Consider the following 16,764-nt stretch of genomic DNA (forward strand, 5'->3'; position numbering starts at 1 on the left):
AAAAGACATTCAATTAAAATGACCTGCATATAGGCAGTGCTGGTTCACATCCGTAAAAGTAAAAGCTGCTGAGTTACATCACTGTTGTTGTTAGTTCAGTAAGATCCTACAGATTGTATCAAGCCACTATTAAGTAGTGCCATGGTTTTAAAAAGCTTAGGAAATACTGCCCTAGAGAACACAACAACCCATTTACACTTGTGTACTGTAGTCTAGTCTATAGAGGCTACAGGAATTTGGCAGCCATATTGGAACAAGAGAAACGCACAGACAATTAACAAAACTGAGTGAAAAATGTAAGGCGCATTATGAAAATAGCTACTATTTAACAGTGTTGAAGTGTCTTATGGTTGTTAGAGTTATCCTTGTACCACATATACATATATACATACATCAACATACTGGAAACAATTAACATTCTCAAAATAAATGTTAGAACCCATGTTTAGGTGTCACATCTTGCCGTTCGTCAAGTCAAAACCTAAAAAAAAATAACTTTTGAAGTAATAAAATGGCTTTAACCCAGCAAATCATATTGTAAACAAATTCCTCAGTGCAACATCATTTTACCCGTGTGCCCTTTTCTTACTATAGATTAATATTTCAACATGCACCTGGCCCATTTTCTTGCTTTTATGCAGTAAGAGTTTCCAACTATTTTAAAACCACTGAGATATTTCAGTATATGACTCATTTGAGACGTCACGTCTCCATAGAGCCCCCAGCCACAGTGACTTAGCATTTAATTGATTATCTACAGACTGAATGTTTTCTCTTCCTGGGAGCTTTGATGTCTAAATTGATAAGTTATGGATCTAAAGGAATGCACTGCATATTTCATCTGTGTGAGAAAATGAGGGCTGTGATTGCTGACTGCTTTTTTAATTCAGTGAAATGCTGTGGGGAGCATCTGGATACAGATGTGAGATTAAAGACAAATACTGTCGGTAACTGATGATATATTTAAGATTCACTTTGAGTCAAATGAGGGCTCCTCTTTGTGAGCGTGCTAATGCTCAAACAGCCAAGGTCATATAAACGGAAAGTGAAATGTAAGAGGCCAGACAATAATCCCTCTTTGTTCAATGACAAACACACAAATTGCAGCACTGCCGTACTTTTTTACCTCAGCCTCGTCCTTGGCTTCCTCCACCGTTTCCACATCAGAGGATTGAAAGCCTCACTGCTTTTCTCTCCCTGGCACCTTTCACAAAGCTGTTACCAAAGCAGCCTTATAGAAAGAAGACGACAATGTGCTGTAGAGGAGTATTGATTTGCAATCAGACCTATGAGCCTGTCCAGTTGTACAGAGGGGGGGGGGCATGAGTTTCAGTCTCTCATTTCTCAGCTAGGGGTTATTATCTACATGACCTGAAATAAAGTGTACACACGCTGTTCATGACTTACCCCTCCAACACATGAGAGTTCTCTTCATCTGCCACACACACATACAATATCTGCATTCAATAACACAGAGACATAATTGGAAAGTGCTATTTGGAGCATGACTGAGTTTGGTTTGCAAATTGAAATGATTGAAATGAAAAGGACAGATTTCACCTTGATGCACAAGGAGGCTAATTGACTGTTGTGTCAGTGGTTCATTTCATCTGGAAGCATATTATATAAATCCACTTACGTTGGTTATTATTTGTTTTAGTTTTTATATACACATACAAATAGATACAGAGCTATGAAGGGGATATTGCTTTATAAAGCACTGAGCTGAGACCCAACAGAATCCTTTTACTGTATATGTGATGGGGGAGAACACACCTTTAAAGGAATAAAATGTCTTAATAGAATCGACATTTTGAGAAATACTCCTATTTGCTTTCTTGCCGAGAGTTAGATGAGAAGATTGATACCTCTCTCATGTGGTTTTGTTCAATATCAAGCTAGCAACCAATTAGCTTAGCTTGGCATAGCAAACTCAGAAGGTTAAGCTCTGTCTGAGGGTTATAAAATCCTTTTACTGGCAGATCTAAAGCTCATTAATTAACATGGCATATGTTGTTTGTGTAGAGGTTCTGGTAAAAGTGTATTTTTTTTAGCTGTTTCCCCCTGTTTCCTGTCTTTATGCTAAGCTAAGTTAACTGTCTCTTGGCTGTATCTGCAAACAAAGCGAATGAGCGTATTATGCCAAACTCTTGCTTTAACAGTTAAATAAGTGACATCACCAATTTCAACACAACAAATATTTTAACTTACCCATAGTGCCACTATGTCTATAATTTTAATAAGGATTACTTTCTGCCAAAGAAATAAAAAAAATGTTAACAACATTTCTGGAAAAACACAATACTGTTGAATGTGCAACTTTGCAATGCTTTTGGCATTACAAACAAAATTCCATTCACCTATATAGTTTTCTGACAGAGTCGATATTCTCAGAGACAGATATCTCAAAATCTGGGCAAATAAAACCAAAACTATCCGCACGAACAGATACCATTAGAGTTATATGAGAATGTGTTGCTCTGTAATTTGGGTGAACCAACCCTTTAACAAATGGGGCAGCAAGAGACTCGATGTTTCAATTACATAATCCAAAACATCCATTACTTTATGAGTCATGTCTCCTAATCCAGATGTTGTTTCCTAAGTCCCATTTCCTGTTTTCTCTCATCTCTCATCCTGCTGCCAAACAGCTTTGTTGCCTACCCTCACACACAGACACAAACACATTTTTACAAGTATTTATGTGTCACAAATTACCTGTCTTCTCATATCTGGTCAGAGCAGACAGTTTGCATTGGAAAAAAGGTTTTTTCCCTTATTTACAAGGCCAACAGCTGTTAGAGCATCATCCTCAGACACATTGACAGCAGCTCAAAGCAGAGCCACTGATGAATGACACTTCCCATAGGGAGGCAGAGGAGGCGAATACTCAGAGTGGCTCTGCATTGCAATTTTTGTACAGTTAACTCCCTGAGATGTATTAAAAAGTTACTGTAAACTTGAAAGTGAGGAGTGAATAACAGGGATTTGGAGGATGAAATAACTCTGCCTAGCTGTGATTTACTGTCTCTTTGCATGGCCATAATGTGGTTTGTGAGAGGTTAATGTAAATTTGTAACCTTGGTAACATGATTTCGGCATACCTTACAAGAAGTCATCTTGTGTTTTGTTTGATGTCTGTCCAGTAAAATGGCTGACTCTTAGACTTGGGTCCATTTTGGATCGACTTAAAATAAAAGCAATGTTTTGCTGCTTTAAGGCCATTTTTCACTCTTCTCTTCCTTTGTCTCCTGACTAAACATCCCCCCCTTCAGTTCACATCATTAGCCCGCAGCTGTCTAGCCAGTGGTCTCGCTGAATCTCTAGGGAGAAGTTTGCAAAAGGTTCCTACACAAAGTCGAACATATCTCACAAAAATAAGAGGGCGAGGGGTGATTGGGAGCTGGAGATGAAGATGAATAACCATCTTTTATTCTCCCCACTCAAACTGTGACTCAGTGGGAAATGGTCAGAAACATTACTGATTCTTCTACAATCTCTTTCAAGTTTGTCAAGCAAGAAGCAACATCTTTCACAGATACGCTAGAGGACAGGAAAGTGGTATATACAGGCCTGTCTTGGACCGGAAATTTAACTTTAATTTCCACAATTTTCACAGCGGTGTGTGTTTCCAATCCTAGCAGGAGACAATTCCTCTGTGACCCGGAGCCTGAGGCTCGAAGACTTGATTCTCGTCTCTCTCACTCCCACTCACTCTTTCCATCTTGTAATACACCTTGAGACAGGGTTCCTATTCATCTACAACTTCCCCCCGTCAGGAGATGCATTCTTTATGGTGTGCTAGGTTTTAAAGGCCATATAAACGCCTTTAATAAAGGTATATTAACTGCCCCTCACTAAGTTTCATTCTGTTTTTCAGCTTTTTTTTCCCTTTCCCAATTGATCATGAGTAGTTTCCCTAAAGGATAATACATCATAATTCTTATCCATTGTGGTTTTATCTCCTTTTGCCAGTGTTCAGTCAACAGTTGTCTGCAAGCTGAAAGATGGATTGACAGTGTTGATAGCTGCTGTATAAAGTCTACAGTAATTACTGTAATTCTAAAAGGCTTCCTGAAGTGTTTGGATCAGTGCAGAACTATATAAACAGCACAAGGAAAGAGATTCTTCTACACTGAGCCAGGAGACAAATTCACTGCATAATGCAGCAGTTCTTCAAGACATTACAAGAACCAAACCACCAATTTTTCATTATGTTATGTATAGAGGTTTGACAACGCGAGTCTCCTCTCTCTCCACTCCCTCTGTGCTCTCTCTTATTTACGCACACACACTTTGGCAGGAGCTACAGTGCAGGCATAAGTGGAAAATGTCCTTCATACTCCTCTTTGGTTAGGGTTAGTGGAGTAGGGGGAGAGTTTTAAAAGGGAGGCCCCTCAAGATGTCTGACATGTTTCTGCAGGACCGCAGGCCACTGACTGGCGCATAGCACAGGCTTGTGGTGGGCTGTTTGTCTGCGTGAAGCTGGCATGGCCTCCCGTTCCTCTGCATCTGTTCTCCATTAGCCGAGAGTATAAAGCAGGGAGCTGACAGGGGCTGGGAGCACTCGAGTTCCTGCCTGGATCATGGGGTTTACTATCTGGCTGTGTGTGCTCTGCCTGCAGGCGAGCCTGCTGTCACACGCCCTCGACTGCTCAGGAGCAACACAGGGAGAGCTGTGTGTCAGCGGACAGACCGCAGACGGACAGGTAAGAGACGGACTTCTAATGGATGTGATAGTTAGGGAAGGACAGTGGGAACCAAGGTGTTCATTTGCTATCAGTCATCATCTGTGCTGTTGTGACACTACAGGGGTAAGTGCAGCCTGTTTGAGTCTGTTTAAATGCTGTTTGCTGGACCAAACTACATAATAACTAACCCTCCTCTCAAATGAAAGTGAATACAATCTGAATTATCAGCATTTTCTCCAAAAAGGACGCTACAGAACAAGTTATGTAACGTGAGCTGGTAGTGAAAAAAGTTGGTTTGATTTTACTTCAAAGAGAATGGTATGTTTAAATTGTTTTAAATTACAATGAATTTAAATAATAGTTTTCTTCCTCTTTTGTACAAGCCACAGCTCAGTTGGTTCAAATCTTAAAAAATCTGTCTCTAACTCATCTGCTTTGTTTAACCAACATTTCCTCCATGTGATTGGCATACATTTAATGAAGGGGATCATTTAGTATTATAATTATCAATCAGAATAATTCATGAAAAGCTAGTTTTTAAGAGTTTGTACTTTTAGTTTAGGTGGAAATGACCAGCAGTAACATGATTTAGTTTGTTTTGCTCGGACACAGAATGATCAATGTTAGTAGCTCAAGTCTGAGGAAGCCAGTAACTCTTTTGGAATGCAAGTTCACTCTGACTCCTTCGAAAGAGGCTACTGTGACGATAATAGTGGTCAAGTGAGTTTCAGGGCGGCAGGAGACGTGTACAGTCTAACCCTGACCTGTGGAGACGTGTAATTTTTTTTCTCTAACAGAAACAAAGTCTCATTGTAATGGTTTTTACAGTCATAATGCCACCACACCAAAAATACACCCCTCTGTGGAACAAAATCTTTCAGCTCCCTTTTTGGCTTTTCATGTGGCCAGAGGCTGTTATACTTTAAACTTGTGGTCAGCATTTTTCTGTGGACAGTCCTCATGTTCTGTCCAAAGTAATCAACCCTCATCTGGACAACGGATTTGACAGCTGCAGGAGGAGAGAGGAGCATTTTCACCCACACATGAAAGTGTTTTCATTGGGAATTCCGCTCCATCTGAGGGAGTTTGTGCCACATATGTGCTTTTCTGCTGCCGATTTTTGTATAATTACAGCATGCAAAATGTTAAGCTTCAAATGTGGTGGGGACTAACTAATACCCGATGCAGCATCCTTTCAGAGGCTACATTTGGTTCAGTTTACTTATGTTTTGCCTTTTCCCACAAAGGTCACTTGTGTTTATAATGGAGTGGAATACACTGAATGAGTAATTGTGGCAGGTTTTGATGGAGGCTGAATTTAGCTTAATATCTTACACATGCATACTCACACGCACACACATACAAAACAACCACAAGATCACAGCAGTAGCTGCCATGTTTGATGACTTGGGTGCTGGAGAATTATTTGTTTTCTCACGTAGGAATTGTAATATTTTGTTAGAAAGGACATCTGTCTGGGTCAGAGGACTATTTTCCTACTTAACCAATGTGAGGGACTGAATGGTCACATATTCATAAATAATTAACAATGCACAGTGTGCACTAGCAGTAGCTAATGTATGGAAACAACATATTGAATAGTGTTTCAGTGTAAGAATATTCATTTCTTTGTGTTAATTTAAATCCACATTTGTATTGAAGATAAAAAATGGCATCAGTGTTGTGTGTCACTCTCTCCTCTTCCTCTCCTCAGTATGATGATCAGAAGCAGCAGAGGGCGCTACCCTTAACTGAAGGACTGGTATGTACCACTGTTTATCCTACTCAAAGTTGTAGAATCAGTCTGAATCCTAGTTCCTCTGAGAGGGGGCTCCAGTTTAGAGCAGGTTTAACTCTGAGGGAGTCTGGTCCATGATCCTAGGAACACCACAGCAGACATAAGATAAAAAAGACATGGCAGTAAAAAGAGGAGGTAGAGACAAACAAGAGAGGGAAATTAAGTAGTGTGGAAAGGGGAGGCAGGTTACGATGGGTTGTTAAGTTCTTATATAGCACAAAACAGTTATGTTAATTCATACAAAGTGCATAATAAAGATAACTATATTACTGGTGATATAATGTAATGGTGACAAAGCAGTGAAACCACAGAAGCATTACAGTGTAATTTTTGTTTTGACAGACACAAGTGAAGTTCCTCACACACACCAGCAATAACATATGCATATTATAAATATCCTTCAGCTCCACACTGTAGAGCTGTTGTGCCACAGTGAATTCTAAGATATTCCACAAAACTCTCCCCACAACGAAAACTAAAACAATCAAAATGTAGGTCAACAGCAATCACTGTAAGCACTTTAAATGGCATCGCAAGTGATTGCAAGGCAAATACTTTGTAGCTAATGAACTCATCTTTGTTTTCAACAGAATGGGGAAATAGAAAGAGTAGGAAGCTAATGTCCAATACTGGAAACAGTCTTTTCATTTCCACACTTATATAACCTGGGGGGGGCCCAGTCAAGGCCCTGCAGTACCGTTATAAATGTATCACAAAGTCCTAATTGGCAAACTGAAACTTGTTGTTCCTCAAAGTGACAGTCCATTTATTAGGAAAACGAGTGGATCAATAGCAGTGCTTCGTTTATGTGCAGATCAATGAGAAATACAGGAAATGGCGGGGGCAACTGACAATAATAATTTTGCAGTTTCCTCCCCTTAATGCTGGAGTGTGACTGCCAATAAAAAAAGGGAGAGTGAATGTGAGGACAGAGACAGTACAAAGCAGGACAGGACATAAGACTCATGCACTTTCCCACACAGATAGAGACGTGCAGGAGTTGTTGTTTCACTTTGTGGTTGTGGATGCGGTTGTGACTGTCTCACTCTTGTAGGTTTCGTTCAGACGTAAGAGACAGTTGGAGCACAGGGGTCACACCCACCTCAGCCACTCCAGCCTGCCTGGGGCCGTCTCTGTCAAAGGCTTCCCTAATACTCTCATCCAGGTAAACCACTACTTGTTAGTCACACAGGAGTCAGAGTGAGCAAAAGCCAAATGTGGGGGAGGCGGGGACTGGTTTACAGCAGCGGCTGCTGCTGCCACAGGTCTAGTGAAGTTTTAGTCATACTGTATCATCTGTACATGCTGAAATGACCCACAGAAAACACACTATTTATTCTTGATAATAAAATATAACTTGATTTAAGTACCATAAACACATCTATGTTTTCCAAATTTAGTTCAGAGGATTTAAAGAGAGCACACCTGTGTACAGTATGCATCATATACTAATCCCTGTGTATTTGGTTTCTTAGGCTGATAGGTCCAGGCGACACTTGATTCAAGCTGCGAATATGAAAAAGAACAAGCGTAAACCCTATGCCGGCTCCTTCTCCCTCCTTAGCAACGACAAGAAATCCAACCCCCTACAGGTGAGTCTCCATGGCAACCCCCTGAGCAGAGGAAACAGCTGGGGCAAAGAGGCCGGATGTGCAGGCAGAGTTATAAGGCCACCTTACTTGGTTTTATTGGATCAGTTTGGTCTACTCACCAGTATAATCTGTTCGTTGAAATGGCAATCATTCAGACAGTGTCCTTTCAGTTTTGCAGTGGAAAATGTTCATCGTAATCCTTTTCCGGATGCTGAAATAAGTTGATGTCCTCACAGAAAATGTCAATTGTTAAGAAACAGCACTCTTTTGCTTCCAGGTGACTAGAGCAAGGAGACAGGTGAAGCTTGAGCCACCCAAGAGGGGGAACTCAGGTCGCTCTGGGGCTTTCTCTGTCCTGGTGAGTCACCGTGTAGTATTTATACTCCTAAACACAAATGTACTACTTCTGATGAATATTTACATGTTGTGTTCTGTGCGCTCCAGGGAGATCCACAGAATGATGGACAGAACGACAGACCCAAAAGAAGCATACAGAAGATGATTGCTTCAAAATAAAATGTTCTTTCTTATTATGGTAATACCTTACAAAAGATGTGCAAAAGATGACACATTTTTTATTTTACCAAAAAAATCATGTATACAAACTGAAGATTGGTGTGAAATTCTGACATGTGTTTATTCTGTTTGAGTAATTAAGTAATGTCCACCAATGCTGTTTCAATAGTAAGCTAGCTTACTTTCATCAGCCAGTCTGCACTTACAGATACGTTTTATATACTATTTTAAGTTTCTAATATATTCCTGCATGTTATAAAATCACAGAAATCCCATATTATTATTCTAGTTTGCCATTTTGTTGTAACCTATTTAATCACAGATTCCTTATGAAGATTGGGGGTATATTTTTGCAGAAATATTTCTTGTGTTGTTGTATCAGATTTCAATAAAAGTTTAGTGGAGACATATGGTGTAAAAGTCTTTAAACATTAAGCACTTTATGCTTCACTGGAGCCTTCTCTATAAAATTGGATAATAGTTTTACACTCCAGCTCCATTAAGAAACAGTATAACAGTTTTTTGTAGCAGCTCAGTCTTTCCCTCTCTTATTCCAACAATAACACAATTTTTCCCACACAAGGGTCTGAGGAACTGCCTACAACTGATTCATGAAATTAAGTATCATGGGGTTGAAACACCCCAATTACAGATGGCAAGTGTTACAGGTATTGAGCATGGTTGGCAGAAATGGCAGCAGGATAAACCAGCATGAAGCTCTTTTCCTATGAAAGGCCCTAATCCATTTACATTACAGCAGCCGAGGGCAAATAGCCTGTGTGTGTGAGAGAGAAAAAAAATCTAAATGTAGACCAGACCATCTGTTTAAGGAGTCAAACTTTGTCTATTTAAATATCTTGTGTCATTTTTAATTCATTTGGCCAGGAATGGAAACACAGTACGGTCTGCAGCAGAAGATTTGAGTGTTTCTGACGTAAATGTGTGCACAAAATCTGATCTTTGCTCTCTCTGCTCTGCATCTGGGTCTCTTACTATTTACAGCATAGCAGATTAAACAAATTGCCTGTTTCACAGCCCTGAGAAAAACAGTACTGTATTGTGATGAGTGCATATTGGAGTAAAAATAAAAGCATAAAAAATTATATCTTAAATTGTACTCAGGCCCGCCCAAAGTGATGCCTCCAGAAAATCCACAGTATGAGGCAATCTGATGAGGAAAATGAGTCTGTGTAAAAGTGTAAGACAATCTAAGTGAATAGGATGACTCATCCTCCCCTCATTTACTGATCAAAGCCCTTAACTCATGACGTAGGTATGCAGTACTCACAGTCTCATTATTATGGTTTTATAGACACAAACAGAGAGACAGGGGGGAAAAAAATAGAACAACAAAATGTTATTTATAATCTCGACATTTTCCCTGAAGCACATAATTGATGATGAATATGCTTCAGCAGCTCGCTCTGGGAGAAAATAGACAAGTGTAAGGTCCTGAGCTGTTGACACAGTCATCAGATAACCTGGATTAGCTGGTTGTGAACTGTCTTGGTGTTGTCTTGGTGACAAACCACCACAGGATGCCGTTGTGATTTCTCCGAAACAGCAATGCTCTGATAAAGACCGAGATCTTATTATTCCTATTTAGAAGCAACAAGAGAGACACAGCCTCAGCTCACTCCCCTGTCAGCATCTCACACATACACACTGCTGTGACGGCTGCCAGCAGGGTATCACTGATTGACTGTACCCTTGGGCTCATGCATCCTGGGAACCTCCCGGTTGATGACCTGATGGAACGGGACAAAAGTGCACACACACACACACACACACACACACACACACACACACACACACACACACACACACACACACACACACACACACACACACACACACACACACACACACACACACACACAGAGAGATCCATCCTAAAAAAAGCCACATTACTGTCCACAGACACGTTATAAATAGAAGTCAGCTGTATGAACCCATTTCCTCCGGTGATGTAAATGTTAAATTAAAGTTCAGACTTCAAGCAGACTTCCGAGCATGTGTCACTGTGTGTGGTCAACACAAAGGGAATCCTTGTAGCATTTTTTTTTTCAGTCATTGTGGTTGTGTAATGGTGTGTGGCATTGTTTCCGCTCTGGTTTTGGTTCAGTCATCCCCTTGAGAACAAAGCTGATGATAATCACTACGAACAAAATCATTTGGAGGCCTTCAATCTATAGGATTGTGGTAGGAAATGGCGCAAGCAGAGTGATATGTCAGAATTTCCCATAAAAGCTCAGTCAGGTTCATATGTAGTTAGTGGCTTACGGTCAACATCCTTTTGAAGCAGAGGAAACCACGGCGTAAGTATTAGTTTCTGTTGACAGGAGCATCTCATCCCAATTAACATGCGATGTGGGAAAAGAGAGTCACAAACAAGTTGTATGTTAGCAGTGGGTAGCAAGTTTGTCTTTAAGAAAGATAGGATGAATCAGGAACTACACTATTTTAGCAGAGCCACCCACTGTTGAAAAATGTTATACTGTGTTTTGTCTTTTATTTCATTTGTATTGGTGATGAATTGGACTCTTGATTGCTGAAATCCGGGGACGTGGTGACATAGCTGAACAACAGGGCAAGGAATACGAGCAGTCAGATGATCAAATAGGTTTTAAACAAACCCCTAGTGAAACTTCGTCTGGATCCAGATTTCTACATCACCGGCCACACCTCTGATTTATTCAGATCGCTCCGCTGTCGTGCCTTTCTAGAGAAACAATTAATCAGTCACAGTTAAGTATAGGTGGTAATCAGAATGGGGTCATAAGCCTCTTACAAGTAGCTAGCCACCTAATACAATAATAAAAAATAGCAACAGAGAAATGACGACAACTGTGGAAGTGCAGAATTCTTAAACAAATAGTAACCACTTGGGGAAATTTGCTTCTTCCCGTAACTTAAACTATCACAAAGGCTGGAAAGAGGACAGAGCAAACAGTCCATCTCTGTTCACAGGTAACAAAACCTGCAACTCTAAAGCTCAACATATCTTGTTTGTTTCAATTGAACGAATGGCAAATCATCATTTTAGGAGGGGTTATGAGACAGACTGGTCAGGATCATTTCAAACAACCAGTAGAGACTGCGGGAAGTTACTGGTCTCAAAGTAACTCAGAAACCACCACAGCAGCTTGTCGTGTCGACAGAAAAGGATGTCAGCAGGACTGATATATCATTCACACTCACTACTTTTTTGAAAGAGAAAATGAATGAAATGGCAAAACAATGACCAAGAATTACTGCTAAAGTCATCGTCTGACCTCTTAGATCATTGTTGACTCTCTTTACTTACTCATGGTTTTCCTGCGCAACGAGGGCAATTAACAACATTTCGTGCTTGCTCACTTGGGGTTTTACCTCCCAATAAGTGGCTTGTTTACAACCTGACTGTCCGACCTGGTTTTTGTAGCAAAGTTGCTTTGTTCTCAGATTAGATTGTTACCATAACTGACATAAATAATGGCCAATCAACCACCCTCCCCCAATAAAGAATGGTCTTTTAACTTCATTGTGCCAGGCTGTAAAAGTAAAGGCAGTATTTTAGCAACTGCAAATTTTCTGTAAATTGTGATTTCTTTCTAACTGACAGTCAAGACAAGGTATTCCCTACTCAGTATTCCTTGAGTGGTTCTCCTCGTCTATTCTCTGTTCCCGCTGACCTCAGACTGTGACCATGCTTTCAGGCTGAATTTGGCTCCTTCTCTTCATCTCCTGCCACTTCCCATCAGATCAGATACAGGGCGTTGGCTGTCTTCCCTCACCTCGTGTCACTCCTCTCTGGCCTGACATCACCTCCCCCAAACAGCCTCCCTAACTCTGCCTGTCAAAACTTCCTCTAACTGCTGTCACAGGGGCACAGCCCTGTCACATCACTCTGGCCCTAATGAAGAAAAGGCAGAGAAAGAGAAAGAGAAGAGATGTATGTGTGATATGTGTAAGTCTTCAGTAACAGTGTTGTGATGTCAGCTCAATATATCAGCCTGCTGACCTTTCAGCATGTATGGCAGCGGGAGGGTTATTTATGGGCTGATGCAGAATTCATTGACTTTTCCAGGCTCTGTCAGCTTCTTATTATAAACAAAGCCTTTGTCTGCACATCCAGAGGCAGTCCGCCATCTGCAATCCCTTCAGTCTGTCTCTAAAAACAAATGTCTACAAAAAGTCTCCGACACAGCTGCAAACAAATTTAGATACAACTTTGTAGCCTTTAAAAACATCTATAAGCTACAACATACCTACAATACAGGGTACCTTAGGCTGCACATTACAAGTATAGCACTATGATGTTGATATTGGTTTCCATGGGATAAAAATTACCCATTATCATAAAATGACTCAATGTTGGTTTAAAGGAATGATTTAAACTATTTTTTGGGGGAGGAAACACTTTCTGTGTTAGACGAGAAGACTGTTGCCATGTCTGTATGCTGAATATGAAGGTAGAACTATGAGACGATTATCTTATCTTAGCATAACGACTGGAAGCAGGGGGAAGGTAAAGTCTCTGCTGGTTGCCTGGCAACCTCATGGCCACGACAAGAATCTTTGACAGATAACTGCCCATAAAACCGCAAATTGTGTTATTTATTCCTTGTTTTTTTAAATATAGTATTAAGCATACTATAATATATGTAATATCAATCTTCTCATGTAACTATTTCCCCCACATGTCAAACTGTTCCATTAGTGAATATAGAATTAGCTGATATGGATTGGGCTGGGGTTTCTGGGGCCCCAAGGCAGTTGCCCACTTTGCCTGGTTGGAAATCCAACACTGGCTATGATCGAGATTACTAATTAGGAAGGAATCGAGAAAAACAGTGCACCACCATACATTTTTGAGTTCATTTAATGTGTTTAAAATCCAATAGGAGCAAAGAAATCACGTGCCAGGAGCAATATGCTGGATGCTGATCTTGACAGCCCGGGCATCAGGAGTCCATAACTTTCACTGTTAGTAATTCACAGGCAATGAATGCCTTTCAGTCTAGAGCGAATATTGCCTGGGAAATCTGAAAATAGACGTAAAAGCTCAACACTGAGATGAGCTGAAAGAAAAATGCAGGATTTTGTCAATTCCGTCTCTGGGCAATTTATCTGCGTAGCTCTCCATGAAGATGATGGATGCCTGCTGAGTCACTGCCATGGGCCAATCTCTGCCCTGCTCAGTACATTAAAGCAGGAAATACTGCTGAGTTTGACCCGCTGCCCACTATACAGGTCCATGGAAAGCTGATTTATTAAGAAGGGAATACTCTCAGACAGGGCGAATCAATTTCATAGATATAGATTAGAATAGGTTGGCAGAGAGAATTGATGATGAATTGAGAAAACAGCATTTCTGAAAAATATATCTTGAGGAACAAGGAGCCAACGCGTCATATATATGGTAGGGAATTGGGTCACAATTCTAAGCCTGGTGTAATTCAGTTGCATAAACGGGACAAAGAATTCAGAGTGAGAAATAGGCATAGAGGGCATAGAGATATAAGGATGTGGGGCAGGTTTGGTTTAGTCTGAGCCAAGTGGGCTGAAACGTGAGTTTTCTCCATCTCAGTCTCCTTTCTCTTTGGTATGACACGAAGGTCGTCGCGCGCTGTGAAGTGAACAGGGCTGTCAGTGGAGAGAGGAGCTGAGAGGACAGCACAGGGAGTCGGGCAGGCAGGGGAGGAATTCAAATCAGCCTGAGGTATTTAAGAGGGTGCCACAAAGTTGAAAACTTCTTATAAAGGCTGTGAAATACAACCTTCTCCTCAGACCTGAGTAATCAGTCGGGAGGCAGGGATGGGCAGGCTGGAAAAGGTAATATGGGCTTAGAGTGTTGGCTGAAAATAGCCTCCAGTCACCACCTCATTGACTTTGTAACCATTTATGAAAATTACAAAGGCTCTAAACTGGCACAATTATGTGCTGTAGATGAAAACAAGGGTGGAAAGGAACATTACATTCCTCAGTTACATTCCTCAAGGGCAGCGGATTAATGGAATCTCTGGGCCAGGAAATATTATGAATAAGTACCAAAGAGCAGCATAACACATTAGGTCATTGTCTCTACTTATACTTAAACCACTTCAGGGACCGTTGGTGAAGAATAAGGAGAAAAGTACTTTTAGCTTGTGGTCGGAAAAGAAACCTACTTCCACTTTCCAAGCCAGACTCGCATGAAGAAGTCATTTTAAGAGACCAAAACAGCACAAAATGACTTCTCATGACTGGGAGTGATTAAGTCTTGCAAGGTAGCACAGACTGCTGATAGAGATCATCAATGCCTTTTCATTCCTTATCTCTCTCTCAGTCTGTAACTGCCTCACATCTATATCGCGTCCTTATCGCTCTATTATCTTGTCAAAAGCTTTGCACAGTGAGTGCATCAAAATAAATGTCAGTTGGCATCACTGATGTATGATAAAGAACAAAATACCAAATGTTCTGTGGAGGGAAAGACATAAAGAGGTGTGAAATTGACAGTGAAGGAAAAAACATGGCTATTGTGCCCACTCAAAAAACTCCCCGAAGTTCAACTCCAAGTCCATGGGGTCTTCCGGGTGCCAGACGGGGCAGAAACATATTAATATTTCAATTGAGGTTAAATCTCTCTGAGAACATTATGGAGGGAGAGAGAGAGAGAGAGAGAGGGGGGAGGCTTGTTGGCCCTGCAGTGTGGTCTCACATTGAATTTTGAAGTCATAAATGGATGTTTCAAAACCGCAGAGCGGGTGGCGCTTTAGAGGTCCTGAGAGGACAATAAATCATTTGGTCACACGTACTGTAACTACGTCGGGGCCTCTCCGGATCAAAGAGCTCTCTCAGCATCTCTGTACCACGTACTCTATAACTATCAACTATGAAGTGTAAGAGAAAGAAAAACAACTTCTGTGTGAGAGAAGTTATATCTATATATTGCATCATCTATTTGTAATGCCACTGAGATGTCTGTGAACAGGCTATCTGACAGTTCAGCTTTACTTAAATTCCATCACCCTGGTGTCATAAAAAAAAAGTACAACAACCAGATAAACTCCTCCAAAACGAAATACATCTGAAAGACTGTACTGCATTCCTGTGCACTGTGCCTGACCATCTGGGTGGATATTATACCCCAAAATGTTGATCTTTCCACAATTGTGTGTGATTTCAGTGAACATAGCTGAAGAAATCGGGGCACCCAAGAGGATGGGTGCCCATATGGTAGACACACGATAAAGTACAATCCGCGGTGATGGTAAAGTGATGTAATAGAGTGGCCTCTATACTAGGGTACCCTTCCAGTGGAGAAAATGTGATAATATGCACTAATGGGTGCCCTTAAAATGGATTTTTTTTTAACGCACTGTAGTGTAATAGGCTGCCCTCCGTGCTAGAAAAGGGAACAGCTTCACAATAAATGGATCACGGCTTTCTGCGTGCTGGTGCACCACCGTTTGTAGTTGGTGCCATTTTAATTTTTTTGCCCATGCCCTTCAGACAGCCTTAGTCTGGCACTGCTAGTGGCTTATTTCCATTTAAACCCCATGCTGACAAGCGGTACCGTTGCTGTGGTTGTTAAAGATTAAAAAGAGGGCTCTTATGAGCAGGAATGACACTGGTACTTCACTGGTTTATCTCTGAGTGCAGCTCAGCAGATTCCTCTTCCCTGCTGTTTCAAATTCTTGTTCTCTGGGCTAACTTGGGGCTGCAGTTAGTTGATATTCACTCTGGGGTAGTGTAACCAAAGCTTGCAAGAGATTGCCCTCTTGTGGTTATATTCTACAATGCTACATGTCTAAGCTTCAACAACAGAGCAATGACAGATTGATAAATAAGTGCACATTTTCATCTTGAATGCAATCTAGATTAGAAAAACAAACGTTGGCGTGAGATCAACTGAATGTCAGCGCATTCAACTTACTCTGATTGATTATCGTATTATGATTATCACTAGCCCTTTCCCCATCCACTGAAAGTCCAACGTCTACACAGTAAAAATGAACTATCAAGCTGCCACAATCCATATTATTCTTATTTGTGCCAAAGCGATCAGTGTAAATTTAAAACCACACATATAAGAGCAAAAGTGTGAACATATAATTAAGAATTTCAAGGCTTTGCAAAAAAACCTCAGCTTGCTTTGTTATAATTATATAATAATTGTTATAATTATGAATGTATTGTA

At 40.7% G+C, this 16,764-nt stretch overlaps 1 protein-coding gene across 2 annotated transcripts; it reads left to right on the top strand.

The window, feature by feature from the left end:
• The first annotated feature begins 4,325 nt into the window (after positions 1-4,325).
• Positions 4,326-9,005, top strand: si:dkey-12l12.1 (uncharacterized). Of its 2 annotated transcripts, none has more exons than XM_051410867.1 (6): positions 4,326-4,814; positions 6,406-6,453; positions 7,544-7,654; positions 7,965-8,081; positions 8,359-8,439; positions 8,526-9,005. In XM_051410867.1, exons 1-6 carry the CDS (start codon positions 4,587-4,589, stop codon positions 8,595-8,597), a joined length of 657 nt encoding a protein of 218 aa, XP_051266827.1. In that variant the 5' UTR covers positions 4,326-4,586; the 3' UTR covers positions 8,598-9,005. The 2 variants fall into 2 exon arrangements, with proteins under 2 accessions (XP_051266827.1, XP_051266828.1); XM_051410868.1 differs by having other exon boundaries at positions 4,344-4,709.
• Positions 9,006-16,764: the final 7,759 nt, after the last annotated feature.

Source organism: Dicentrarchus labrax, unplaced genomic scaffold, assembly GCF_905237075.1.
Source record: "Dicentrarchus labrax unplaced genomic scaffold, dlabrax2021, whole genome shotgun sequence".
Classification (NCBI taxonomy): domain Eukaryota; kingdom Metazoa; phylum Chordata; class Actinopteri; family Moronidae; genus Dicentrarchus; species Dicentrarchus labrax.

Coding starts and splice junctions, on each gene's coding strand:
- si:dkey-12l12.1 (XM_051410867.1), top strand. CDS start 4,587: ATGGGGTTTACTATCTGGCTGTGTGTGCTCTGCCTGCAGGCGAGCCTG. Junction 4,815..6,405: donor GCTGTTGTGACACTACAGGG/GTAAGTGCAGCC, acceptor TCCTCTCCTCAG/TATGATGATCAGAAGCAGCA. Junction 8,440..8,525: donor CTGGGGCTTTCTCTGTCCTG/GTGAGTCACCGT, acceptor TGTGCGCTCCAG/GGAGATCCACAGAATGATGG.